A 21,537-nucleotide genomic window follows, 5' to 3' on the forward strand; every position below is an offset into this window, starting at 1 on the left:
GCCCTCTACAGCCTCTCCCTAGTCTTAGCCATAGCCAGCGTATGTCTAACCCAAACCCTGACCCTATCCTTAACCATAACCTAATTCTAACCATAACCTTAACCAATAAACCAAAAATTTTCCTCTGTGGTAGTGAGGACTGACACACTTCCCCAAAATGTCCCCACTCTGTTGGTAAAAAAAATGCATGCAGGTCCTCCTGACTATATAGCATTTGCACACACACACACACACACACACACACACACACACACACACACACAAACAAACATTGTTTTGTCATTCTTATAGGACTTTAAGGGGGTTTCACATTCAGCTGTTGTGGGAAAGTAAAACCAGTCCCACCACAGTCCATGGTGCTGCTGTGGATGGGGTTCACTATTGCCTCACAGCCCATAATGTTTTAGAGCTTTCTTATATCTTTGATGCATTAACATAATGGTCGCTTTTAAAGGAGGCTCTACTGCCCGTTTACCTTTGGAGTGGATGATGTCAGCTCCACCCCAGCCCATACTGGGCTCCAGTATTTCCATGATGGGCGGGTTCAGTGCTCGTTGGCGTTAGGACCCAGTGGCTCCTCCAGTGAGGCAGGCAGCGGCTCGGCTCTCAGACTGAGGCAGACAAAGGCAAGGGGAGAGACGGCGTGCCGCTATCCTGCAGCATCGACACCCACTCCCTTCACTCCGCAAGCAGCGACGCAGGTGAGTCTCCTACTGGGTGGGATCGTTCACCTACTTTATCGATTGAAAGGAAATGGAAAATTAAAGCTTTTTCAGCTGGGAGCGGACCAGCTGAGATGTCATTGCAGTTACCTGAGAATCGCACATTGTTTTAGGATTTCTTGCACTGGGTTTGTGATGTGTGGCCATTGAGCAGGTGGTTTGTAGGTAGGTGTGCGCACCCTCAGCGTTATTTGTGAGGGAAAAAAAAAAAAAAAAAAAACTTGCATTAATTAAACTCGCTGCCCTGTGCCGTGTGGCCACGCTGATACATCCTCATCATTTGAAAATGACAAGTGAAGTACCAAGAAACTTTCTCCCCCCTTTTTTGAATATGGCTTTAAGCTGCATCAGGGTGGCTCAGTGTTTCTACGTATGACATCAGCTTTAATGAAGATGACTGGACAGACATTAATTTGATGCTGGTCTTGTGGGGGTGTGTAGCTGGATAGGCGTTTTGTGTGGGTGGCTCTGTCAGGAATACAGAAGCAGCAAAAAAAAAAAAAAAAATGTCTCAGTATCACATAATGAAACTGCATTGCTGCTTGATGCTCATCACAGAATTTCATTTGGAAGCATGCTCTGTGCAGTTACTGTGGTTTTGATTTTTTCCCCCTCCGTCTATTGATAGAAGTCTGTACAATCATACTGCAAAAGTATCAGCTCATAATTCATACAGTTTAACACCGAAAAGCTTTGACTGCAGTGTTCTGTCCATAAAGAAAGCAAGGCAGTTGCATTACTTCCTTTTGAGGTGTACTTTCTTGACTTATGCGGTCAGTGCTGGAGAATTGAGCAGGCTCCAGCAGCAGCAGCAGCAGCAGCAGCAGTGACGGTGATGTCACACTGAAGGCACCCTGTTGGAGACAATGGACTGTCCTAGTTGATGCTCCAGTGGGGAAGGGTCACCGTTTGCTTTGCCCATTAGTGCAGCAGATGGGCTTAAAACCTGGCCTTTGTCAGCCGAGGAGCACCCAAAGCACAGAAGTCCCACCCCTCTCCCTGTGCCTGTCATAAAACCCAGGGGTGAGCAGGGGATTGGAAGGCCCGGGCACATTTAAAGGTGGCGACAGTGTGTTTCTATCGGTTTTAATGCCCTCTGTTTGTCATTTTGCTGGTGTATATTTTGCACTTGTGGAATTGAGCCATGTGGGATTCAAGATGGGCAATTGAGCATTGTAAGATGTTATGCAAGTCATTGCTTTCCATGCATAGGCACACATTTTCAAACAAATACATTTTCCGAACAAAGGTGGCACCAGAGTTTCTGTATGGAGATATTTTTTTTGTAAATTCTAGGATATGCTGCAGATACGTTGGAGGCCTAGTGCGCCACACTGATGAGACGTTAGCTGAAAATGTGTTGCAAAATAAAAAAAAAATAATTAAAAAAAACTTTGATAATGACAGAGGACGCCAAACAATGGGGTGAGATATTACAGCCCATCGAGGCGAGAGTGATTTACAGTAGCGCCCATGAAATGTAGGTGCTGTGTTTTTTGTACAAGCCACCCAGATCAGAGTTGTGTACAAACCCTGTGACCTCACCAACAATACATTGAATACACGTTCCAAGTTTTGCAAGCATCTCATTGGTTTATAAGACAAAGTAGAAGTGACAGGTATCACTGTGCATTCCTGCTGCACTTATTAGCTTCATTTTGACATTTTGGTTGTAACTGTGGAGATAATTAGAGTTAAGGGGAAAAAATGAATGAGGAGATTATGTCACTGGACCAGCTAATTTTCTCTTTTGTATGTGTGGGTGGGTGTGGGTTTTTATGGGTGTGTGTTCAGTATCAGTGTTGAGGTTAAAAGGTTTGGTTCAATGACTTTTTGTGGCTATTCAGGTCTGAGGTGCGGTCTCAGCCACCAGGTGGGGGATGAACAGGAAGTGGCCAGGCTTTAAATGGAGGAGCTACTCAGTCCCTGGCCTCTCCAATGACTCATTGCGTCCCCCTGGCATACGTAGTAGCACAAAATGGCTGAGCAAGTACTCTTCACGCCATTTGTAAGAGGCAAGATGAACTGATAGCTACAAGTCAGATCTCCACTGTGCAGGGAACAAAGTCAGGGCTGGCTGCTCCTCCACATAATGAAAGCTCATTCATGTCATTCCAGTCTTAATGCACTGAAATAGGACATGAATTCAGGCAGAGGGGCACTGATAATACTTTAACCCTCCTGAAACCATTTCCAACTGTGGAAAGAATTTTCACAGTTGCAAATGGTGTAGATGCAGACCATTATTTAGTGAATTAGCTGGTGAGCCAAAAACGAATAATTTCTAACTTCTGTCTGTGCATGTAAGTTACTGATCAGAGCCTGATACTGATGCTGATGTCATTGCACCCCACAAATTTTAAAAGTGAAGTGATATGCCAGTGGTGCCTTAGATTACTGTTGCATGCTTAGAGAGAAATTCAACCCCATAAGTGCTCATGTAACACCTTCAAATCTTGAATTGTGAAAATATAAAGGTTTTTATTTTCTTTCTTTTTTAAATAAATGACTCTTGTTTCATAGACCAGTAATGTGTAGTGCTTGGTGCTCTTTAGAAATTTATTGTCATGGCATATTTTCCTCAGCTCCATCATTTTGATAGATGATGATCATCAAGAGAGCTTTCTTTTAGTAACTCCGTAGCTCTAAAGTTGTGATTGCTGCTTTGGCAGCAAGTGATTATGTATATTATTGGCTGTGAGCTGTGGTGTGAATTGGCTATGAAGTGTGCTGCAATTGACACACTTCAACAGTAATCACATTTCTGCAGTCTTAATCCAATGTATGTACTTTGGCTTTCGAAAAGACCACTTTTACCATTTTTCCACCAATGTCACACTAAAATGTCATAAGTTCATTACACAAGGCATCTTAGCAGCAGAATAACACCTCTCTTGCAAATCACCTTGCAAGAAAAGGAACTATAGAGAGATAATAGAGAGAACTATAGAGAGACTATAATAAACAGGCAACAGTACAGTCACCCTGCTGTTAAAGGCAAAATGTAGACAGTAACATTGCAATAAAGAGCCAGTGTGAGTCAAATTACCACAGTTCTTTGGGGTCTCTGTCTGTTTTGACATAAGGAATCTATGATTTTGTGGAATCTGGAGCCTGTACATTTATTTGATTATTACTTTATTTGCACAGTAATGTATATCCGAGGCCATTCAATAGCAAGAAAAGGACATTAACACTGCAGCAGAGGAGAGACGTCTTGATGGCTTATTCAGACTCCTCCCCTTATTTGAACAAATTAAAAAAGGCATTATTACTTGGGTTTCTTCAGTCTGGGATATCACTACAAGAATCACACTTCTTAAAAACACATCTCGATGTTAGTTGTCTGGAATTCACCGATCATGTGCCAACCCACTGCAACAGCATCAGCTGGAGAATTTTGTCATGTGGCCATTATTTGGTTTTTGGAGAGTTTGGGGCTTAATCGCTTTCAAATGTCTAAACCAACAATCAAACAGTTGTGTTTTATCCTCACATAATTTTAGGACTGATTTTGACAATTGTTTCCTCAAGGGCGATGGCCAGGTGCCAACTACTGATTTTATAGAAAAAATGAGACAAATGTTCACAGGTATATTTAGGCCTGCACTCATGCTGCCATTTATGAGTCAGAGACACTCTAGCACACAGTTTAGACAAAGTGGATGATGCACTGCATTACCATCTCATGGTCAGCCAACAGGTCACTTTATGTGATGGAACTGAATCAACTTCTAATTATTTTGCTGCACAACAGCCCAGACCTAGCTTGCCTCAGGTCATCTTATGCAAAAGAAATGAATTTGAAGAATCCATCCTTAACAAGTCCTTTATCAGTTCAAAAGATTATTTCCAATAGCCATGCTTGTTTTGTGTGACACTGCTTGTGTTAATCAAATCTGGGTCAATGGGGAACCTAGTTTCTGTCAGTCAGCCCCCTTGGTTCCCTGGCCGTGTAATCCTTTTTTTAACATGCCTAATTCTGTTACACATCCCAAGTGAATCATAATGCTGGCCTTCTGATTACTTAAATATGACATTAAGAAGTAAGAGGACATAAATTATTGTCATCAGGACATCAAAGCACCTAGAGACAAGGTCTCCATCGTCTGGTGCCCAGAGGCTTTGAGTCTACAGAAGTCTCCAAGGTGCAGAGGCCTCTGGCTTTGCTGCTGAGGTGAATTTTTAGTTTAGGCTGTTTTAATTATTAGAGATAGATGCACTGCAAGTGCTGAAAACCTTTGTAATTCAGCACAAAAGTTCTAGTGCTGAAACCCACCTGTCCTGGTTCTGTTTTTTTGTGATGGAACAGGTTTTGCACACTAATCCATCAACTGCGGGGTGCACAGGGATAAAGTTCTTTGAAGTGTTTGGGATTCAGACAAGACTGTCCACTTTTACCATTAATCCTCTACATTTTGTCCACATGCCTGTGCATCTAAAACCTGATCTCACTAAAATAAATTGGTGCATCCTCTCTTTCTCTACTTGTATGCAGATGAAACCATTATCCTCATGGCAGACTCAGGGAATTAACATGATGTCTAAATTACAAAAGCATAGCATCCTCTGCTGCCTTGAAATGAAATTGCCCAACATTGCAAGGCATCTCAGCAGCAAAGGCGAGACTATTACCTCCTCACTAGGCATTTCTGTAGGCTTACTGCACTAATTGGCTAGCTAATTAATTTCTGTTGCAAAAATGAGTCAGTTACTGGCCACAGAAACTGAAAGTAACTGGAGAGTGGTGGTACCTGAGTAGGTGGAGGCAACGTCAGCCAATGTTGGTGCAGTTCCCACTGGTCCAATAGGAGGCACAGATTACTTTATCAATTAATAGCAACCGATATCATGGCTCAAACTCTGAGCTAGACAAATAAGAGGATGACGTTTGATGTCACATCATGATTTTTACTTTCTGTTGTTTTTTTTTCTCCGTTTTAGACTCCCCGGGGCTAATCACCACCACCACCACACATCTGTCACAAACCATCACAAGTGTCAGCCGTCATGGAGCTAGACTTTGGACATTTTGATGAGCGAGACAAGGCATCCCGTACTCCACGCGGTGGCCGCATGAACGGACTTCCCAGCCCCACCCACAGTGCCCACTGCAGCTTCTACCGCACGCGCACTCTTCAGGCCCTCACCAATGAGAAGAAGGCCAAAAAGGTGCGCTTCTACCGCAATGGAGACCGCTACTTCAAGGGCATTGTGTATGCCGTGGCTGTCGACCGTTTTCGCACCTTTGATGCTCTCCTGGCTGACCTCACACGCTCGCTGTCTGACCACATCAACTTGCCGCAGGGTGTCCGCTTCATCTTCACTATTGATGGCTCACGCAAGATCGCGTCCATGGATGAGCTAGAGGAAGGTAAGCATATCAGAGAAAGTAGTTATATAGGTGCAGCGAGTAGTTGCTGCATCTGTAGTTTTATGCAATTTTAGGATTCATGTGATTAGGTATTTTCATTTTCTTTGTTCTCCAATAGATCCACATGTATGAGATCAAATTGAGATACACGTTCACCGTATTGAAGAAGATTGGCAATTTTAAGTTGGTGTCGGTGCTGAGAAGATTTAAAGCCATAAAATGTCCAGTACTCTGAGATTAGGGGTCTTCACTGCTTGGTCTGGAGTCCTGTAATCTCCATACGATTTAGCATCTCCTAATCTGAATGGTTACTGAGCAGGAGCTGTTCAACATAGTTTGATTATATGCAGTTGTGGTGATTTTCTGTGCCTTCATTTAACAGCAGATAAATAAATGATTAGCTATTTTGATGATCAATGATGATGATGAGTTGGCCAGAAAGATAAATTAAGGTTTTAGCGCCAAAATTAATATCTTTGTGATTCGGCTATCTTTTTGTGTTTGCAACAGAGACAGCAATTTTCTGTGTTATTGTCAAAAAAGCAATATTGAATACATGAAATGTTAGGTCATCCTTTTTGCTGGTTTGATCCATAAACATATATTCCTCTAAAAAACCTTAGTTTAAAGCTAATTTAATCAGTTAAAAAAGGCTGGTAAAGAACAACATGGCAATGAGCAACATATTCATACTTGAAAGATTAATTAACAAGCACTGTTACCCTTCAGACAGAGAGCTTCCTTGATTAGCACTGTGCAGTGATTTTATAGATATCCAGTTAAATTCCATTCTTGCAGCAGCCGACATACCTTGACTGTTGGATATCTGCAGTATTGTGCAAAAACTGCTAATTCAACTACACCCGGTTATGAAGTATAATTTAGCCACCTGGACATTGTTACCATTGTAATGTTTTGGAGGCATGCAGTCTTTCGATTGGCGGCAAAGCTCACCAGCTGAAGTGCAGTAGCTAACGTCAGGGGTCTGGCCTTGTCCTGGTTCACCAGACTGAGTGATTGGTAAGATGATAATAATAATAATAATGATAATTTAATTCAGCCGTTAGGCTCGTTTTACATCATGCCAAGCCACTTTGTATGGAAGCTGCCTGGGAAGCTGATCTGCTGTGTGTCTGTCTGGTAGGCAGATGTGTAGTCACGTTGGTGTGCGACTCTGATGCTGTGTTTTGGCTGGGCAGATTTGTGTCTTGTCGGATAAAAAGTACTTACTTTGAGCATCAGAGTATGAAGTGATCTAAGTGCCTTCAGGACAAATTCATGCTTCCACTGCCTCCAAAGCTGATTAGAGTCGTCTTTCAGATTGATGAAATCATTTGGTGGTTTTTGACTGGTTGACCCATGGATGTCTCCACCTGTATGAAAGGCTGGCCTGTGCCAACTTTGCTCACAAGTGATCTTTTGGAGCAAACCTTGCCCAAGTGCACAACATGCTGCAAGAAGTTACACCATAACTTTTATTCGGAGGATGGGCAGAAAGGCCAAAGGACGTGGAAGTGACTTTTTTTTTTTTTTTTTTTTAGGTCGAGTTCTTGGTAGGTTGATGTTCACGGTTAACTGAACCTTTCACCTCTGTAATATTGATGCTGAATGTGTTTTTAGATGCTGTTTAGGTCTGTTTTCATGTCCTTTATCACTGTTTCAGCAGCCATGTGCTTAAAATAATACCTCATCAGTTTGTAGCAGGGATGATTTCTCAAATTGCTGTAGGACCATTGAGGATACTGGTGGTTCCAAATCTATAAAATAGCGAATCGATTGCAGAGAAATATTTTTCTCAAAACCCAATTTGAGGGATATTTTGTAAACAAAATGTACCCTGTTCTAGGTGCTATCATCTTTTGGGAATATTATGACGGCAAATTACTATATTTTGGTGAGAAGCCATCAGCCTTTTCTCAAGAGTAATGTGGGGACCCATTTTAATGTTTTTAACCCAGCTTTGTGGGTCCTGACTTGCCTTCTGAGAAACATTACTTTTATAAAATTGCTCCAAGGAACTGGGAGGAGGTGGATAGGGTGAGCTTGGTTAATTCAAATGAAGCACAAAGTTAAACCCCAGCTTAATTGTGCAAAACGCAGTGATTGGGTCCTCCATGTTAGCTGCTTAGGCAAGGCAGGAGTTTGTGTGTTTGAGGTTTTGGCAAGAAGAGTGTGTGTCTTTGCAATTGTACATAGTTTGTGTGTGGCTGGGGGGTTGAGGGGTGTATCTCATTGTACTTCCTCATGTAGGGGATAATTAATTGCTCAATCTCCTCCGCACTGTATTATCCCCTCTTAGTGCCTTTGTCTGTGCCGTAATTTTTCCACATTTGGCCTAATTGATGCCCTCTGGATTCCCCGTTTGCCAAACTGTCTCTCTCCCCCCTGCTCTGCTACTCTTTGTCTCCACTGTAGCTCCCCTCTGTATGAACAAAAGCAACACAATCTGAAGTGGAGGATGGAAGGTGAAAACTGGAGATAGAACTGGATAAAAGATTGGTTAAAAAATTAGAAGAGAATGTGTGGTTTTCAGAAAACTGAATTTGAGGTGTGGCTGGTACATTTCTTACAGTAATTATGCCCCTGTGGTGTTTTGGGAAAAAGTTACACCTTTAAGCAGTGCACACTGATGTGACTTTAATCCAGTCAGGTTGTCACACCAGCTGAATGTCTTCTTATGACAGGAATCCTCCTTTATTGTCCAAATGTAAGATGGGCGGCATGGTTCCTACACAAAAAAACTACAATTTTCCTAGAAAAAGGGGCTTTTAATGTGTGAGTGTGACCAAGCCTGGGGATATATGCTTTACTCTCAAGTAAAAAAACAAACAATATTTCAAGTGTGAAGACACACCCCAGTCTATACTGGGAAGCAGGGTAGTGTGAGACTCATCTGCGTTGTTCTCTCATGGGAAAACCTCAAACGATTAAGATCCTCTCGTTCCCTGAAACACCAGACATGTACATACTGTACAGCTGCAAGCTACAGCAGAATTTGATTATTACACACTGAAAATGGTGGTTGTACCATCGCTTCAGCTGTACATCAGAGTTTCATTTAAAAGAATAGTCTCAGTTATTAAAGAAAGGTGCACCTTGGTGCAGGCACAATTTAACAGAATGCAGCTCCAAGACATTTATTGCGAGCCAAGACCAACTGAGGTCTAAATGTTGTTTTCACAGTAAATGACTTGCAGTGGCTTGCCGCTGTGCAAATAATCTTTTAATTAATTAAACAATCTCAATTTAAACATATTTTATAGCCTAGAATATTCTAAACCAGTCAACATGAACATTTGTGTCCATCCTCTACAAACTGGTTGGAATCTTTAGTGTTTACCCAGTATTCTTCTGCTCAGAAGTAAAGAATTACATTTTCCATTATCTGATATTTGAGATGGTTGTGAAATCCTAGAGATTGTCTCTCCCACTGGTCCTTGTAGGTCTCATAACTCTAGTTTCTGTTGGTTCAATTGTTTCCTCATTGAATTGGACACTACTGGGGTTCTCAAGTGTCAAACAAAGTTGAATAGCTCATCACATTACAGCACACTAACCCAATTTCTCTTGGCTGTCCCAGGGGAAAGCTACGTCTGTGCATCAGAGAACTACTACAAGAAGGTGGACTACACGAAGAACGTCAACCCCAACTGGTCCGTGAATGTAAAGGCCTCGGCCAGCCAGAAGAACATGCAGTCCCTGGCTGCCAAGGCTGCAGGCGAAGCCAAAGAGAGCAAAGACTTTGTTCGGCCCAAACTGGTGACGGTGATGCGCAGCGGCGTGAAGCCACGCAAGGCTGTGCGCGTCCTGCTCAATAAGAAGACCGCACACTCCTTTGAGCAGGTGCTCACCGACATAACAGAGGCCATCAAACTTGAAAGCGGAGTGGTCAAGAGGATCTACACACTGGATGGAAAGCAGGTACGCCTCAGTTTGAAGCACGACTCCAGTCAAATCAGATCGTTCTCAGATCGGACAGGAGGTCACAGGACAGGATCACATGTAGGCCTACCGCTGCAAACTTCAGCTCAGTGTGCTATAAACAAACTGGCACATGCAAATCCAAAGTTTCGAAATGTAGTTCACACGATACTTCCTTTGTCTCTTTCACATCATGCTACATTTATTTCCATAGCACTGGGTAGGGCTTTGTGTTCCAGGGAAAACCAGAATGAAGGCAATATGCAAGCCAAGCTGCACAATAGTAAAATCTGTGGTCAGGCTCCAGGACAATCACACATTCATACATCCACCCACATCTAGGCAGCTATCATCAGGATCAAACGAAGTAGGATAAAAAATACTTTCTTTGATATGTAAAAAAGAAATAACACATCATGTAAATTTCTCACTAGAAAGACTGATTACATCTTCAGTGGTATAGCTTTCAGAACGGATGTGGTGGGTGGAGAACAAAATGCTGACAAACAAAACTTCAACCTGTCTATACACAATGACCTTTATTGTCATGTGTTCAATCTGAGTTTCAGTTTCTCACGCAGCACATTTGTTGTCCCAGTCATTACTGTCCTGTCCATTGGCCTTTGTCATGGAGCTGCCTTTCAGGCCACTGATAATCCTGAGTCCATCTGCCTTTCAAAAGCTTAAAAAACTTGGGAAGTGCTGTCTCCCAGCCACTGTGGTGTGCAGTCAGTGTACATGGGGCCAAGCCCTGTATTGTTGTGCTTTATCCTTGTGCCTTGTTTCCTGTTGTTAATCCATTTGTCATGGTGCAAGCTGCTATTTACAAGAACTGGTACTGATGACAACGTCTCTTGATTTGTGTCAAAATGTTTAGCCTGTGAAAAAAGCAATAACTTAATCAATAAGATTGTCTTGCACCTATTAAAACTCCATAAACTGACTTCGAACAAAACATTTTAGTACCAGTTTTAGCAAATTTGGGCCTGATTGTGTTGATATACACGCCAGTACCAGTGTTCGCTGGGACATTGAGATTCACATCTTCTTCCACCCTGATTCCTGTTGTTTTTGGCAACCTGTGTAACATCTGTTTCCATGGGAATACAGGAAAAGCAAGTTTTATTCATGTGTGCAAGAATATTTTGTCAGTGTGACATGAGCATACATATTTACAGATTTATTCAGAGTTTTAAGTCGGACTTGTGGTGTCATCTGGAGTGCCGTGAGGTTGTGAATAGCATGTCTTCAGTTTGAGCTTGCTGAGACGCATCCACTCTCACGCTTGGGGGAAAATGTTTAGAAATAGTGTCGAGGACTCAGATTAAAAGGATCATCTTCTTTCTGAATATAGCCAAAAGCTGGGCTGACTTCAGAGACGTAAAGCAGTCCCAAGGTCAATTGATCTGCCAAAGACACTGACACATCTAGAGTTTCACCATGAGCTCCCGCTGTGAGACCGTGCCATGTTGAAGCTGCATGTTAATGTGTTAAAATAGGACATGTCTTGTTTGATGTAGCAGAAGGTGCAACACAAAAGTGTGATGCGTCCTGAGCAACCTTGACTGCTCCCCTGTGCTCTCTCGCTTTCGGCCCCTTCAGCCAAACAGAATTCAGGGCACAGGAATCCCCGGGAGAAGACGCTGCAGTGAAATGGTGAGAAGTCCGTGGATGCAAACACGGGCGCTCTCCGTGCTTCCACAGGCTGGCAGTGGGCGGTGAAGACTTGTGTTGAAATAATGCCCACATTAATATATTGTGGAGCTTGAGTTTGAAAAAAATAATACAGTATCTCTTTAATCAACACTCAAAATACATCGATATTATCAGTATCGTGATATGAGACTAGATATCGTCAGGGATTTCAGGTATTGTAATACTGAGTCCACTATATTGTGATATTTGATTTACTCTATATGGCCCAGCCCTAATTTCAGCACAAAGTGAATGCATTTTTTTTAATGATTTCACTATTAGTAAGCAATGAGCACAACTGAACATAAATGTTTAAGAAGAAATGTTAAAGAAGGTGCCAGTCGCCAGTCATTGTGGCTATAGCCACAATGACCCCTGCATCCAATAATGAAAGCCATGATTGTGTAATAATCAGGTTTTGAAGGAAAAGCAGTTAATTAAATGTCTGCTTTTATTTGTCAGTGGCGTGCATACTGGAGGCTGGGAGAGAGCCTTTGTTGTTCTGGAGGCTAAAGTGCCAGACTGTGCAAACGCATAAGGGCTGCAGCTAATGATTATTTTCATTGCTGAATAAGCAGTTGATTATTTTTTAAAATTCATTCATTAATTTTTGATTTATTGATTACTCATTTTGTCTGTCAAATGTTAAATATAGTGACAAAAGCCCATGACAAGTTACCAGAGCTTAAAGTGACATCATCAAATTGACCAGCAGCCCCAAGGTATTCATTTTGCAATACTATGAAACAGAGAAAAGCAAGTAAACCTCAGCATTTGTGAAGCTGTAATCTGCAGGTTTGTGGTATTCCTCCTTAATTAACTGACTGAAACGACTGATTATTTTCTGTCAGCTGACTAATCGATTGGCCGCCTAATCATTTCATCACTAAAACGCACAGAAGTGGATGTACGGTCAGTTGAGGCAAGAATGACGCGAGGTAACCTAAACGATCTGAAAAAAGGCAGACATCTATGCCTTAACTTTAACTAAAAGTCACCCCTGGGAAACACTATTGTTTTCTCAGCGCACAGGCTAAGGTAAAAGGACACCATGTTTTATTCATGTTCATGCTTTATTGGAGCTGTCTTGAGGGACAACCACCAGCACTGGGCTCACCCACCTGGAAGGTTGACTGGTGTACGGTATCCTTAATACTGTGAGTGTGTGTATGTACTCCTTTAATATTATATAATGTAAAATGTGAGTGATGAATGTGGACAAACAGAAACTAAGGTAGACATGGATAGAGCTTGTCTTTTAAATATCTTTGTCCACAGTAGACTCTCCTCTTTAGACATATAACTGCAACAAAGATTCTCAAAAGGTCTTTTACCCTTGTTGCTGAAATAGATTTTTTTTTCCTGTCATTTCAGGCAAGCAACAATAAGAATGTGCTTTTTTTCCAGCCTTGCCCTGCTTCAGATTCATACGTGACAAACAGTGGCAAAAAAAAAATCCAGTTCACGTGGTGAAAATACTTGAAATAAAGAAGGTGGGATCCGTGCAATGCTGGAGAACAAAAAAGTTGTTCTCCAGCATCACGCGGCTCCCACCTTCTTGATTTCAGATTCATGCAGTCACACACAACAACACACCTGCGATTTGCTGCATGGGCTTGTGAGGCAGTAGTTCAGTTTATTGTGAAGCGTGCTTGATGAAGGGAGGTGGGCATGTGGTGGAGCAAACGTGTGCATGTGAGCATGTACATCTGTTCCTCAGTCCAGTCTCTTTGATATGGTTAAATGTGGACTAATCATCGTGTGGGGACCTCTCTTATATTATTCATTATCGAGAGACTGGGGGCCATGTCGTATTGAGCTCCTTTAGGTGTTTCTGCTCCTTCAGTTTTTCGCCTATTAATATGCTTCCTACAAGGCCCGCATCGTGGTCTGAAGGAGGAGGGGAGCTGCAGTCCCTGATGATAAATGGGGAATTTGATTTTAATGTCCTCTCCCAGGGGTGTAGCCTGGCTGCCCTAGGTTTTCCACTGTTTTCTCTTCAGAAACACTTGTTAAAATGTTTGGATACTGCTCTCAATTTATTGGTATGTCTGTCATCATATTTTCCTCTGTTATTCTATATTTTTGTGTATTTATCCCTGCGGTTGGATTGTGGTTAGGTTTGATTCCACACCCCCCGCCCCCACCACAAATGTGTGTCTTTTTTTTTGCAATTCCATACATTTTTAATGATGACTCATTTCTGCAAAGTGATTTTAATAACCACCATATGCTACAGTAACTACTCCAACCTGAGTGTATTGATTCTGATCATGTCATCACCGTGCATAAATTAGCTTTATGGTAATTGCCCTCCACTGGTCTCCGACGTGTGTCAAGGATTCTCAGCTTTATTGTAATGCGCAGAAATGCGAGCGATGCCGCGTGCATTATCGGGGTGTCTTTGTGTGCAGAGGCGGCGAAGGCTGCAGACTGCAGCTGCACTGTGGTGGAGGTGATATGGTAGAGGCAATATTGATGCAGTGCCCACCCCTCCCTGACTCTGCACCGATCCTCCTCTTCCCATTCCATTGCGATAGCTGCTGGGACTGGTTGCTAGGAGACCACATCCCAGGCACAAAGAGAGCCCAGCTGGTGTGGACTGGTCTGTCAGCTACCACGTCCTGTAGTGGGTGTGAGAGTTTACTGTCTATGTGGCGCCTTTCGATCGAAAATCGCCTGTCATATCTCTCGCATCTGCACACATGCATGTCTTTGTGGCTGTGAAATGGAGGCGTGGCGGTCGATAGGGTGTGTTTATGTTTAGTTTTGCAGAGGATCATGATTGAGGTAAAAGGTGATTAAGAGGGTGATTTATAGTGTTTATAAATGGCTACTTTGCATCCCTGATTTTTTTGCCTTCCTTTTATCTCCAGCTTTGCCACTCTTTAGACTCGAAAGACAACCTACCCTCCCGTCTTTGTCAGCGTGAGCAAAATCACTCCCATTTCCCCCTCAAATGCTGCTGCTTTTCACTTCAATCGAGAAGGGTGGGGCCAGTGGATTCAGGAGGCATTTTCCATTCTTTAAAGCAAATTAGGATCATTTTATATTCACTGATGGGGAGTAATTATTCCTTTTGTCTAAAAATGAGTACATTTCTTGATTTGCCCTCACCACCTCTAAAGGGTGCCTTAAATTGGGGAGAGTTTATTTAATTGCTGGCAGCCATTTTGTATTCATTCCTTTTGATACAAGTGTACATAGGAGAATAGCTCTGATTTGCATCACATCTCCACAACTAGCTCATTTAAATTGCTTATTGGGAGGGTTTTTGGTAATAGACGAAAAATTCAGATGTCACTTTGGTACGTGACTCATGTTGTCAAGTCATATTGTAGTGCTGCGCCATTTGTCTTCATGAATTATCCTGATGGGTCCACTGCACCCTGCTGTGGCTTTGAGTGCTCGTTATTCTGACATGATGTAGACCTGAGCTTTGCCTTTTTAAATCTAATTTGTCAATAAAGAGCGACAAAAGATGAGAAATGGGCTCTCCAAGTGCGCCTCAAGCACAAGGTCACACCATTATTGTCAGAGAACAAAAGACCCCGGTTCATTTGAAAAGTTGGTCGCTCTTGCTTAGAAAATAGTCTGAATAAGAAATGGATCATGCAGGCGAGCGATTTGGGCTTCGTAACAAATAAATTGACTCCAGTTATGGGGAGGAAAAAGCTGGTCTTTTCCTTGGGTTTATCAGTGCTCTCGCAGTCTGCCTGCTCTTTGCCATGCTGCAGAAGCTGTTGTCATGGCAATAAGCTCCGCCGTGATGGATTCAGTTTGTGACAATGGCTGTAATACGCTGAGTGTGCTCTTTACATTTTGGTCCCTACCTGCCTGCTCTGCTCCTCACCCATCAACACAGTTCACTGCAGACACGCTTCCCTATCTCCCCCTCTCTCTCTCTCTCTCTCTCTCTCACACACACACACACACACACATGCAGTGTGACAGAGAGGCAGACAGGCTGACAGAGGGGCGTGGTTCACATGATGAAGCATCTGAAGCAGGCATGTCAGCCGCCATGCATCCGCTGCATCTGCTCCCCCACACACACACATTCCCCTCTGTTCTGCATGTATACCACATCAACAAGTGAGCCCAACCTGAGGGACGAATAGGAAACAGAATCTAATAATGCTACGGCCACATCAGTCAGCCAAATGGCAAGCCTACTTCCTTGGGGTTGGGGGAGTGCCGGGGGTGGGGTGTAACATCAGGCACCAGCTGGTCCCCATGACGGTGCAGATTTTGCTGCCTGACTGGCTCATCTGCGGACCAACTGCATCCGGTGCACCTCACCCCAACACTGGGCTGCTGAAGCATGAACACAGTCAGATAAAGACAAGATGACAAGCTCAGAAAATTGCTTTTCTTTACACTAATGTACACTTTAAAACCAGGAACAGACAACACTTGTGCTATTTTTCAATATCCAAAACCTCAGACACTCTCTAATGTCAAATCATAATATCAATATATTATCAATATCCCGATTTCCCTCTGTATTCACTTGTAGCTTGTGATGTTTATGCCAACATGAAAGAATGCTGGTTAATTTCAGCACATCTCATCTACTATTGCATATTCAGGTTTTTCTTTTTCTTTTTCTTTATTTTTGCATTACATTTACTTGCACCAGATCATGAGCAGATCTGATCTCAACTCTAAATAGAATATTATTGTTCATGTAAACACAGCTTTGTATTCTTGTGATTTATTGGATTGAAGACCTGTTTTTAATCCCACTTATTTTCATCCACTGATTTAAGGGATGGCACTATCTGACAGGAAGGTTTAATGTTAAAGCTGCTTGTTTATAATACCATTTGTATAGTCTGTGAGGCACTGAAACAAAATGGAGAAATGGTGTGTATTTTGGAGAGATAATCCAACTGTGTTTTGTGCGGAGGCCATAATATTGATTAGGTGTGTGTGTGTGTGTCTACAGTGAAGGAAATGGAGTGGGAGTTTCCCCAAGGGCATCAAAGCATGAGGTATTGGCTACTTTTCAGCCTACATCTTTTTTTTTTTTTTTTTTTTTATAAATCCTACCAATTCCTCTCGCATAGTTCAGCAATGTTGCGACTATATAACATCCAATCGAAACTAAAATGTTTTTTTCATAGTGGGATATGTTTAGGATTGCACCACTTTTTACCCATCTGCCTTCCCTCAAGATTTTTTTACATGTATTGCGCTCGACTCTAGACTTTCCCTGGAGTCATATTCTCTGTTAACATAGTGACAGCACGGCGAGGGGGAAAAAGCTGCTGCGTGCACTCTTTTACCGCCCCTATCTCACTTTCAGGGGCTTAAATATTTTACACGGCAGTTATGTTTTACAGTATCAGAGTAGCGCACTTGGTGCATATGGAGGCAGAAGGAGATCGGCCTGAACTGATCTCAGATGACTCTTTCACGGTGTGTTTAAAGGCAGATCACTCATTAGTGTAATCAATAATATCTGCTTGCACTGATTGGCCTTTTGCTTACTCGTTAACACTGCCTTAAGCCTTTAGCCTTTCAACAGACAGGTGCTGACTAGATGAGCCATCTGGATCACAACAGCGTCAAAACACTGTCAAGCAACATTAACAAGCCTTACTTGTGCACAGAGACGGACACATACCTTGAAGAATCATCAGTCATTCATTGATTTCTGCTCGCACTGATATGCTGCTGTAAATGGTGGACTGAAATGAGGGCAGCCCTGTAGAAGACAACAATTCATAAAGGCTGTCAGAGGAGATGGCTCCTGCTGCTTGTCAAATTTGATCCCAAAAATAAAGGGCTGCAGCAGCTGGTGTTGGGCTATTATCTGACCTGAAATCCAAAATGACAGCCTTTATACCTCAGACCACAAGACTGAGTCGGCGCTAGTCGACTACCACCAGCCAAATACTTTATTTGCCATTTCAACACAGTTGATTGGAATTTTCTTCAGTGACACTATTAAAGGGCACACATAAAAAATCATTCACATTTAAAGCAATCAAGTAAAAGCAGTAGTCATACATAATAAACACAAGTCATATCAAACTTATATCATATCATTTGCAATACACTGGAAAAAAAAACAAAAAAACATCTGGGCTAAAGTATTACATGCTGGTCATTCCAATAATATGCTAAATGGCAACAATCATGGCAAAATACTGCTAATACCATACATACTGTAATTGTTCCTCCTAGAACATATGTTATTGGACTTACACTGGAAATGGCGGGTCACATTTGTAATGTAAAGACAAAAATCTTTTAGCCGGTTGGTACAGGTTAGTAGAATTTACAGAGACCGGGATTTATTTTCCAAACTGTGTTGTTGTATCTTCCAAATTTGGGTCCTTTCATGGAGGTGTCATTGTTATTTCACCTCTGCCTCAGGCCGTTTGTTCTGAGGAATGAATATCACAAAAAGTGACTTGATCTCACATCTGAGGTAATTCCCTCATATTCCTCGCTTCTTTAAACAGATTTTTTTAATATTGCAGAGAGAGATTTTAGACATTTCACCAAGTTAAGCGCTGCTCCTTTTTCTGCTTGACTCAGTGGAAGTGCAGAATGACTGACCACCGGACTTCTGCATTCTCCAATCAATTACCATTATCTGATGAAACTTGTGGGGCTGTGGACCATCAATTAGAACTGGGGAACAGGAACCGTGAATAATTCAGTTGCTGTGGTTGTTGGGTGCCTGCATGGCTGCTGGTGCTGCTGGTGGTTTTTTGGGGGTCATGTGGTCCTGACAGCTGGTGAGGCAGAGATTAAGGCCGGGCTTGGTGGGACAGAGGGTGGTGGGCACCTGGAGTCTGGGAGGAGCCAGTCTCTCAATAAACCCCACCTCCCTTCCCCCAACACACACACACACACACACACACACACACACACAGAAGGAGGGAAGGGGACATGCAGATTTAGGCACTGCATGTGCAATATGTATATAAGTTCAGAGCTAAAAGACTGATTTGTGAGACTCGGCCCATCTTAAACATGAATGGCACCATGTTATCTTATATTGTCCCTCTCTTAGATACTGTTGCCAGGTGGGTCCACTTGACACAATGGACTGACCTTTTCAAATCGGGAGATGATGGCTCCTCCTAAATGCAAATCTTCTCAAAGCTGGCCTGCCCTTTTCTTACCACGCATTTGATCTGAATGCACACAGACCAGATCTGTTTTCCATAACATCTTTGTTAACTGTAGACAGATGTCAGGCCCCAATTCACTCAGGGTTGCAGTAACCATCACCACATAATATGAACCCCGAATGAGGAAAAAAAAAACACTGACCACCATTTACTTAGCACGTTGTTTGATTCACAGCCAAAATGCCAAAGTGTTGTGAATCTGCAGCCCATGTCCAGGTAATGGTTGGGATTTTTGCAGCTATTTTGGTACATATTTGAATTTAATGCAAAGAGGACAGAGGGTCATAATGCTACTATGCAGAGAAGTTCATGCTTTATCAATCCCTGTAGGGAAATTGTGGTTGTTTGGGGAAGTATAATTGCGTAATCTTTTGGATTGATTTATCCAGGTAGCAACTGCATGTTGAATGGATATTTATCACTCTAATGAGCTCCCCTCAGGCCTCATAGCCTGGTAATCACTTGCTCCTTTTTCGCCAAAACGTTGTGGGGCCAAAGTTCCTGGGTCTTGCTCTTGGAAGAGGGTTTCCAGAGTCAAAGCGGGAACCCAAAGCTCTTGTGTGTTTTCATGTCCACCACACTCAAGAAGAGCAAACCTAATGTTCCCAAGAGAGCATGACCTTGTTGCAGGGATTGTTTTTTAGGGCACAGGAACTCAACCAGCAGGGTAAACAGGGTTCCTGGTTCCTTAAGAGTTCCTGTGTACTGGGGACAGTTCGTGCAGTGGATAAGGGATTAGGGACCATCCCCCACCCTCCCTCCCCAACTGCATGGGGTTAGGCTTGGTGACAGTAGAACTTCCTCTTTTTCATCACCATTAAATGCCACACAGCGATTTAGCTAATGAATGTAACTTGAGTCTAATGTCTCTGATAACAGCAACAGCGAAAAAAACAAACAAAAAAAAAAAAACAAGATTATGCATTACATTTTGATTACTGAACCACTGTTCCAGTACTTCCCTGTGTTATGGCTCTTCTTCCAAGCTGGTATAGAGGGAATCTTGTCAGACACAGAGGAGACAGTACAGCTGTTGGATGCCAGGCCAGCGAGTCACCACCACACACATTTAGCTTGTCTAGCAGTACAGAAAACCAACATGGCAGCTGCTGGGGTGGGGTGCTCCCAAATTATCTGCAGCTCATAGTTTGGATGTGTATCACAAAAGGGGGCCATGATGCATCGTGACTATCCTGGCGAGCGTCCCAACACAATATATTCATCAGGGGCACGCACCTCTCGGAGAGACCCAGAGAGTCTGGCTCAGTGTTTATTTGACACTGATGCCCTGCTGTTGCTAGAAAACCTGCAAAGGCAAGAAAAAGAGCCAAACAGATTCAAGCCAGCGGCAGTTTGCTCACTTCATATGTCATGATGCACGAATTTGAGAAACAACAAACGACAACAGGTACTAGACACAATGAACTGCTGGAAATGGGACTGAAGTCCTGGGTAGCACATCGCACCCCCACCAAAACAAAGCTGTTTGTTTAAAAGGCTACAATAGGCGTGTCCTTAGCGGCTAACAGGGCTTATATTTTGGGGAGCTGTGGAGAAGGTGTGGCTAGAGACATCTGTCCACTTAAGTAGGCCATATTGTGCCAACAGCTGCTGTAGAGGGAAAAGACATTGGAGACGCGGGTCTGGACTAAGTTGAATCACTTACACATTACAGGAAAGGTGTAACATTATACTGTTTGTGTGTGTGTGTGTGTGTGTGTGTGTGTGTGTGTGTGTGTGTGTGTGTGCAGTTAAAAATGCTGCTATAGCTAAAAGGCATATTGACCTGCCAAGTAAAGCACAAAACTGACCTACTTCTTGTTGCTTAACACAACCTTTTGTCGGCAGACAAGGAGAACCGTCTGTGTTTACCTGGGTTTTGTACATCCAATATCCTCGTAGCCTGTGCAGGATTTAATTTATGTGATATAGCCCTGTCTCAGGTTGGCTATCCATCTCTTTAATTTGGCCTCACAGAATGTTGCAGTGCTGCTACTTTTAATATTTTTTTAATCAGGTGTAATTGGTAATTAACGAAAGATGTTTTCATTTCTTTCATTGACTCTGTGAACTCTAACCTTGGCATAACCTCATACCATACACAAAGATTAGTAACACTTCACCACATTGGAATTTATGGGTAATATCTTATTGTAATTAGTCCTGAACTGGCATTTGAAATGTACTTCATTTAATAATGTATAATAATTAAGTAGCAGATAATGTCCTCTTGGTGATTGCAAGGTCTTGGTTTCTGTAATTCTCTTACGCTGTGTCTAGTTATTTTCTCTATTGTATGACTTATGTTTGTGCAAATTAAATTTGTCATTAACTTAAATTAATAAAGCAGAGCAGCAAACTCACTTTTTTTTCTGCCAGCCACAGTGGTTGGTTGACTCCACATGATTATCATTCATAATAACTTAACATTAGCGCCCACTGATGCCAGGCTACCAGAAATCTCATGAAATGTGTGTTTGGACTCCTCAGGTGACCTGCCTTCAGGATTTTTTTGGCGATGACGACGTCTTCATCGCATGTGGACCAGAGAAATTCCGCTATGCCCAGGACGACTTCTCTCTGGATGAGAACGGTGAGCCCAAGCACTTCAGTTTACCCTTTTGCATCACTCTACACCAAGTATAGGCTAGTAATTGTACACGTAGAAAGA

At 42.5% G+C, this 21,537-nt stretch overlaps 1 protein-coding gene across 3 annotated transcripts in view; it reads left to right on the forward strand.

Annotated features, from left to right (window-relative positions):
* The first annotated feature begins 566 nt into the window (after window positions 1-566).
* LOC115371828 (neuronal migration protein doublecortin) overlaps window positions 567-21,537 on the forward strand; it is a 33,513-nt gene continuing 12,542 nt past the window's right edge. For all 3 annotated transcript variants that reach the window (XR_003929396.1, XM_030069383.1, XM_030069385.1), the window contains exons 1-4: window positions 567-701; window positions 5,667-6,096; window positions 9,677-10,017; window positions 21,357-21,459. Coding sequence is in view for 2 of the 3 variants with exons in the window: in XM_030069383.1 (XP_029925243.1) it covers window positions 5,733-6,096; window positions 9,677-10,017; window positions 21,357-21,459 (808 nt within the window). In the remaining variant the exon portion in view is untranslated. The remainder of the gene's footprint in view (window positions 702-5,666; window positions 6,097-9,676; window positions 10,018-21,356; window positions 21,460-21,537) is intronic.

Source organism: Myripristis murdjan, chromosome 14 (genome assembly GCF_902150065.1).
Source record: "Myripristis murdjan chromosome 14, fMyrMur1.1, whole genome shotgun sequence".
Classification (NCBI taxonomy): Eukaryota; Metazoa; Chordata; class Actinopteri; order Holocentriformes; family Holocentridae; genus Myripristis; species Myripristis murdjan.